The 7,532-nt window shown below is 41.7% G+C and overlaps 2 protein-coding genes across 2 annotated transcripts in view; one reads left to right on the forward strand and one right to left on the reverse strand.

Annotated features, from left to right (window-relative positions):
* The window catches only part of GABARAPL2 (GABA type A receptor associated protein like 2), a gene marked incomplete at its 5' end in the record, with an annotated part of 12,487 nt that extends 5,024 nt beyond the window's left edge, over positions 1-7,463 (reverse strand). Inside the window, one exon of the mRNA XM_031060145.1 lies at positions 7,439-7,463. Within this exon, the coding sequence (XP_030916005.1) occupies positions 7,439-7,463 (25 nt within the window). The remainder of the gene's footprint in view (positions 1-7,438) is intronic.
* On the forward strand, positions 22-5,094 carry TMEM231 (transmembrane protein 231). The gene is made up of 7 exons (XM_014308571.2): positions 22-201; positions 278-447; positions 1,465-1,593; positions 2,950-3,093; positions 3,395-3,476; positions 3,604-3,709; positions 4,599-5,094. Exons 1-7 carry the CDS (start codon positions 60-62, stop codon positions 4,786-4,788), a joined length of 963 nt encoding a protein of 320 aa, XP_014164046.1. The 5' UTR covers positions 22-59; the 3' UTR covers positions 4,789-5,094.
* Positions 7,464-7,532: the final 69 nt, after the last annotated feature.

Consider the following 7,532-nt stretch of genomic DNA (forward strand, 5'->3'; position numbering starts at 1 on the left):
GGGCGGGCGGTGTGAGTGCGGGCAGGGGCGGTGCTTGCGGGCGCTGAGGGCCGCTCGCCATGGCTAGCGTGGAGCTGTACTCGCATCCCGCGCTGTACACGCGCTACCGGGCTGGGTTCTGCTCCGCCGCTGCACTGGCACTGTTGCTCATCACGGCGCTCACCTATGTGCCGCCGCTGCTGGTGGCCTACCGGAGCCACGGTGAGGGCCGCTGGACCCCACGCGGCCCGGCCGGGCCTGGCGCAGCCCTGAAATCTCGTGCTGTTTCTGCCCTCAGGTTTCTGGCTGAAGCAGAGCGCGTACCTGGAGCAGCCCACTGTTCGTTTCCGGTACGAGGCTCTCTTCGTCGCTACCATCGGATCCAGCCCGGGCAGCTTCTTGGCGTGGAGCACATTCCCAGCGTTCAACAGGCTCCAGGAGGACCGGCTCCGAGTCCCGCTCCTGTCGGTAGGCCTGCCCGGGGCGGCCCGGCAACACTGGCGAGAAGCGAGGCTGCATAGTGGGGCCAGTGGACCGGCAGCCGGCTCAGGGCACGAGTGCTGATGGCGCTTTTGAGCGGGTGGCCCGTCAGGCACTGCTGCCTTCAGGTAGCAGCAGCTTTATGTATAACCTTGTGCCTCATATCGGGATTTGCTAGAATTTTAATGAGTCCCGTTTCACTCCCTCTCAGTGTTACTGAATCGTAGCGTTACTTAGGTTGGAAAAAGCCCGTAAGACCAAGTCCAGTTATTAATCAAACCCTACCAATTTTGCCACTAAACCACGTCCATAAACACCGCTGGTGGTTTGTGTGAACACATCGGTTTACTTTCATCAAATTAGTTGTGCCCCTCTACCCTGGCCACATGGCTTGTCATTATGTGAAGTCTGCAGGAAGTAGATAAGTGCCTTCAGAAATACATAATCTCTGCCTTGCAGTCACTTTTCTTTCTGGGATTTCACAGTGGCAGTTATTTTTCTGTCTGCCTCTTTATGAGCCCTGCTATATTTTGCAAGTAGCTGAAGTACTGGACACTCTAGCACACAAACGTAGCAAGCCTTGGCTTACCGCCAGGAATCAGCATACAGAGGCCATTTAAGAGGCATGCTACAATAGCAGGAGGCACAAGCCTGACCACCAGTCATATATTTGCACTGTGTCTTACACAGAAGATCCAGCACCAAGGCATGCTTTGTGGCATGCAAGGAAGATGGTTGGAATGGTCTAGGGCAGAAAAGACCTTGTAGTAAACTTTTCCTCCCTGGAGGGGTGTATGAGACCTTGTATAACAGACAACAGTGTTGGCTTTTTGTCTCTAGTCCTCTGTCTGTAAATAGTCAAGTAGCTTTTTATTACATTCCCGACTGCGCAATCTGTTTGCTTCCTTGGTATGCGTGTGCTGCAGTTCTAGGGTCCCCTGGGGTTTTACTTTTTTTGTTTTTCTTTCTAACAGAAATTCCTGTCTTTAAAAAAATTTTATTTAGACGAGAGAAGAAGACAAAAATCAAGATGGCAAAATGGATCAGTTGCATTTTAAACTGGAACTTCCATTACAACCAACAGAGCATGTAGTTGGCGTTCAGCTGATTCTGCTCTTTTCCTACCAGCTTTATGTGAGCATTTTTAGTTTTGTTTGTTGTGATGTATAGACCTATTGTAAAATTCCAGTAGTGGTTATACAAAAGATGAAAAGAAACCTTCCACATTTTAAATTCCTGTCCAAAATATGTGTTTTACTGAAAAATATTTAATTTTCTTCCCCTCTGCTGTGTCATTCCTAGTCTAGCTCTCTTGTGTATTTTGATACGCTTTGTTAGGGTTTGTTTTTTTTTTTTTTTAATATTTTTCAGCTCTCTATTCTCTTGGGCTGTAGTACACTCACTATACAGGACAGAAATGCACAACAGTGAGTATCAGTGTGGGTGGCACCTGAAAATAACAGATTCTTGCAATAGGCAGAAGGATGTGCATTCCTACAGACTGCTGCATCTTGACATAACCAGTTCATTTTCTGAAGTGGGGAGTCAGGCTGTTGCAGCAGCCTAAAACTCCTTAGATTTTGCTTAACAGCTCGTGAAGCATCGATAATCATCTGCCAGGATCTTCTGTATTTTGTAACTGGGACGAGGAAGTGTTATAGGAAGACAAGACAGTGCAATTCTGCTGCCATTGTACCTCAAATGGCAGTGCAATTAATACCTTAAAGCAAAGAGTAAACCACCAGCACACAGAGAACCCAGGGATACATCTGAAAGGAGCAGTAATACAGAGCTGCATTGGGTGCAGCCACACAGACAAAAAGTTGTTTTCCTAGGGAGATTAGGCTGTTCCTTTAGAGAGTCTTGCTGATTGCAAATGGACAAGCTTAGCAAGCATAGCTATGTGTGTAGAAAACATTCTTAAGCCTGAGGCCCAGAATAAAGGCCCAACAGTCCTGATTTTGGGCTGAAGTATTTGGTTAGGTATTAGTATCACAGAGAGTTACCATATTCACGACAATTTTTTTTTATCCCACTGTAAATGTGGAAATTTTCCTTCAGACTGAGTGGTTGATAAGAACTAAGGACCTCCCTTCTTTATTTGGTTCTTGTTGCAGAGTACAAGTCCTTGATTTTGACTGATGAGTTTTTTTAAAGTGTGTCTCCAGTGAATGTGTTTTAGTCACCTTGCTGCTTTTTACATGTTATGGCTAGTCAAAACTTTCGGTCATTGGCCACAGACATTGCACTCTCAACTTTGTTGAGATAATAAAGTTAGTTAGCTATTAGCTAAGGTGGTTCACTTTTTTAAAAAAGCGGTATTTTTTATTTGGTGGTCTCTTGTATAGACTAAGGTGATGATCTGAAACTTGGGAGTCCTAGAAAAATCAAATCCATGTAGAAAAATGTGTAGATCCCAAGAGATAGAAAAGTACATTGTGTCCCTCCTCCTCCCTGCTAAATTTTCCTTTTTTGTGTTCACTATTTCAGAGAATGTCAACATTTGTGATGCAGAGCATGGCTTTTCTTCAGTTTTTTTCTCCTGTGCCAGGGTCTCAGCTCTATGTGAATGGAGACTTGAAATTAAACCAGAGGCAATTACTTAACCACTGTGGACTGGATACCAGATACAATGTGAGGAAATGTTTTTCCCTTTCCCATCAATTCAACCGCCCCACCCCGATCTCTTAATCCTCCTAGTATCTTAGGTGACACCTTAATTATTTGTACTATTGCACAGAGGGAACTGTAAGACTTTTGAACTGGTGTTTTCTTGTTAGACTACAAGAAGGAAGAGGTTATTCTGCCAAGATGTTCAGTCTGATGTTTATGTTCATTCCTTGAAGGGCATGGTTACTTTGTGTAAGAAACTCAGTAGAATTACTGTCTTGAAGACTGGATGAATAATAATTAAAGTGTCTCCTTGTTGTAACAGGTGTCTGTGGTCAACGGCACAAGTCCTTTTGCAAGTGACTATGATCTGGCAAACATCATTGCAGCATATTGGGATAGAAATGGTAAGCCTGAATGTGTAGCTACAGGACAGTAGTAGTTATCATATTGGCAGCTGTTTTGTGAGGTATATGACTTCTGTATTAATACCTAAAAGCCCCTTAACCTGGACATTTCCTTTCTCCATTATAGTGACAACAGTCTTTTCAGATCCCAGCCCTGTTTGGATGGCTGGAAGAGCAACGGATACACCATTTATCATTAATGCCACTATTCATTACCCAGTGGAAGTTATCTTATATCCTTCAAAAACTGCACAAACTGTGACATAACAGGGTTATATTATTTGAGCCTCCACCACATGCAGGCCAAATGAAAATGTTTTCTCTTAGATGTGTTGCTAAACATTTTTTTTTTTAGCTAAGCAAATGTTACAGTTCTGGAGCTGATGAAATACCTATTTGTCCATTCCTTCAGATGGTTTGCTTTCATAACCACTTTTTGCCTTTCTTTATTGGTAACCCGTGTTGCTTTTCAGCTTTGCTAAAAAGGCCTTTAAAGCAGTTTGTTAAGTATTGTCAGGGAATATTTGTAGTACATCTTGCTTTGGTTCTGCAGTACCTGCTGTCCCGATCTGTCACAGATGTCACTCACAAAGCATGATACTGTAGTCTGTGACCTAAAGCAAATGATTAGAAATCTGTATGCAAGATCATCTCACCAAATAATAACTCCTGCAGTGGGAGGCTGTTACATCTGTTCATGTGCAGACAGACCAGAATTTTTTTCTTTTGAAAAAGTAATTCTTCATTGATTATGTTCTCCGTTCTTTTTCTGAGACAAGAACAAGTCTGCATTTAGAAGAATCTGCATGGAGCACACTTCTTACAAGATTTGTTTACCTGCCTGAATATTAACAATGAGTACTTCCTGATGACTCAGGCACAAAGCAGGTACTTTACCCAGAATTGGTTTAAATGTCTTCTAGGACAGACGTTCTCTCCAGCTTTTGTTACCTACTGTGGTGGAAGGCTTTTAGGTGTTTCTGTGATTCAGAGGTTTAGCATTTGTGACACAAACCGATGTCTTAACAAGGTTTGTGCCTTTCTGCCTATGAGTTTCCTTGTTTAGATATTGCAATGGTAACATCAGAAGGTTCTCTATTAACACTCCTTGACTTTCCTTAAATATCAGCCAGGATTTTGGGAAATTATTAAATTTGCCTGGATCCAGTATGTCAGCATCCTCCTTATCTTTCTTTGGGTGTTCGGTAGGATTAAGACATTTTTATTCCAGAATCAGGTGTTGACTACAATTCCAGTATCACCAGTTCTGCCTGTATCTCCAGTACTATCCTACAAACAGCACCAGTCCTGAAGAGATGCTTGAGAAGACTTCATAGAAATGCCATTCAAAAATAGTTACCTGATTTTATTCTCTATACACTTCTTACTTCAGAAGATCAGAATTTTGTGAGTATATTTCAAGTATGCTCTGTTTGTGCATACTTTTTAAAATACATGTTCATTCACCTAGTTTCTTTAGGAACACTGCTTTGGAGCTGGAAAAGTTTATATTTTTGACAATAAAAAACACCCTAGGTTTTTTTTTTGCAACTGGAACATGCGTCGAAAACCATTTTGAAAACTGAAAATAAAAATATGCTAAAAGTAACAACATTAACTGATTTTACTTCTTGTAAATCAATTCACTGCACTCTTAGAGTTGTCAAGAGTTATTTGTACATGCATTTATGTATGTGCACTATGAAGTGAAAAACTGCAGGGATCAGTTAAGGTCAGAGATGCACTTCTGTTAACTGTGACTATACTTATTCAGCAATTTAATTATTAAATTGGATGATGAATAAATTCAAGGTTGATGTGAGAAATTGGGTTTTGGGTGATAGTGTGTGCAAAATTTGCACAACCATTTACTACTGGTATTATTACTGTAGCACCTGACCATTAATTGTGAATTGTCAGTAGTAAAACAGAGAATCCTTTTATCTATTGAAAGAAAACTAGCAAAAAATTCTGCCGGGGAAGCCTCAGAGTTTCAAAGCAAGTGAATAATTACCTTCAGAGCTTCAATTGTTTAGAACAGATAAAGATTATAATCACCTGGTAGACATTGAAAGACTATGTCCCTCATTCTTGATGGTGGTGGTCATAGGGAAGATTATTTTATCTTCTTTTTTTGGGCTTACTTTTTATGCTAGGCAAGCTTACAAGAGAAAACAACAAAATTTCCATTATATTTTCAGTTTTTTATTAAAGAATTAATTCTAGCAAAGCAGTGTTATGGCAGGACATTTAAATCTAGAATTTAAAACTATTCTAGATGGTAGAATTCTGCAAAAAAATCCAAGTGTCTTTGGTTCTTTTGAACTGTTAAGACACGGTGCAGCTATGAAATATGAAAGAGCAGCTGAGCAGTAGGCCGTCTTTTGGCCATCATCCTCTAGAATTGAACATCCTCGCAGCTGGGAGAGCTACCTTTTCCAGAAGTCTCCAGTTTGCTCTTGGATCTTTGAAGTCTCTATGTGGCAGCGTAGGGCTACTGATAACCAGCTTTGTATCAACATCTCCAGAGTCAAAGCAACTGTCTGCTGCTTTTTTGTGCTTCTAGCCGCTGCACAGCATGAACAAAGGGGGCTGTGAGCTTGTTTCCCCAGTATCTCCTGCTGGTGTATATTTGGTGTGCTCTCCCTTGCAGCAGTAATGGTGCTTTTGTGACTGCATGAGTTAATTCAGGGAGTTAATTATAGTGAAGATGATCTTTACCAAATATATAATCACTTTTTCAGACAAGTCAGTTCCCTGACTGAACTTGGTATGTATCTGCACAAGCATTAAGGTGGACTTGAGCAAAGAGTAGAAATCTCTGGAGAGACCACAGGACCGCAATTTAAGGGTTTGAATGTTCTACTCCCACAAAAGTGGAATGCATAAGAATCTTCCTCCAAGCTGTACAGAAGTCTGTTTAGGTAGCAACAGCAACACAGAAGAGACTAATGCTCAAAAGCCACAGTACTGGGAGACTCCATTAATCCCTCTCTCACGTTTTTCTCCTGTTGTAGCCTTTCACGTTAAGTTAGAACGAGTGATGTTGCTGAGAGCAACAGTTCAGTGAATGCATGTGAAATAAGACATGGAGATCAGGCCTAGTTCCAGAAATACAGAGAAAAATATCTTTAAGTTTCTCTTTTCCTTTAGATGGCAAAAACTGGAAAAAATCCTCTACAGTAATGTAAGCAAAGAACTATATACATTAAAAGGAGGCAATCAAAAGAGTTAGTTACTTGCAGGTGGCATGTAATTGTTTAACATGACCTGAAGCCATCCCTCCATTTCTTGTCAAAGAGGCCTTTCATGACTGGGACTAATAACTGAATGCAGGGTAAAAGGAGCCGTAAAGGTAGATGTTATCACAGCAGGGAAAAAACCCTGTGATATATCTGCTGTGGTCACTTCCTAGATGATTTTTATACTGACCATAGTTCTTGGTTCACAGTTCTGACTCCTTTCTCGAGCTTGAAGAGACATTCTACTTTTGTAACTAACCAAGCAATAGAAAAAAAGGCAAGATTTTATAGCTTAAGCAGCAAACTGAACTACACGGGAAAAATATATACCTGAGGATCCACTGCAACCAGCATTAGAAGAGGTTTAGGAAGGAAGAGCCTTTCTCAGAAAGCTATCTGCAAGGACTCTTCCTGCGGCTTGCTAAGCAACACAAAAAGTCAAAACCACCACCATGCACCGCAGTTGTACTACACAGATCTTCTCTGTATACATACGACAGCAATCTAAATGCTCGTCTTTGAAAAAGGACATGATGGCTCGCTAGGATTAATTAAGGTTCTGTAAGAAGGAAAAAGAAAGCAGCTTTAAGTTAAAACTCCTATGCATAAACTGACGTGGGAACACGGCTCTTACATGGCCGTGTAAGAGCCATGCTTCGGGAGTGTTTTAAGAGGTAGAACTAGGAGAAAAGAAACCACCTCGCTGCTTTTTAAACTCACCAAGCAGCCCGTTTTGCAGGGGGTATTATCTTCTCGCTCTACTCGCACGAGGCTAGCGGGACGCGGCCGCGCCGAGCTCTGTTCGCCTGGGGGT

The sequence above is a fragment of the Geospiza fortis genome, unplaced genomic scaffold (genome assembly GCF_000277835.1).
Source record: "Geospiza fortis unplaced genomic scaffold, GeoFor_1.0 scaffold102, whole genome shotgun sequence".
NCBI classification, from domain to species: Eukaryota; Metazoa; Chordata; class Aves; order Passeriformes; family Thraupidae; genus Geospiza; species Geospiza fortis.

What these genes read in the sequence shown, in the direction of transcription:
- TMEM231 (XM_014308571.2), top strand. Translation starts at nt 60, where the DNA reads ATGGCTAGCGTGGAGCTGTACTCGCATCCCGCGCTGTACACGCGCTAC. An exon ending in TCCGAGTCCCGCTCCTGTCG is followed by an intron (nt 448 to 1,464) that starts GTAGGCCTGCCC and finishes AATTTTATTTAG; the next exon opens with ACGAGAGAAGAAGACAAAAA. An exon ending in AGCATATTGGGATAGAAATG is followed by an intron (nt 3,477 to 3,603) that starts GTAAGCCTGAAT and finishes TCTCCATTATAG; the next exon opens with TGACAACAGTCTTTTCAGAT.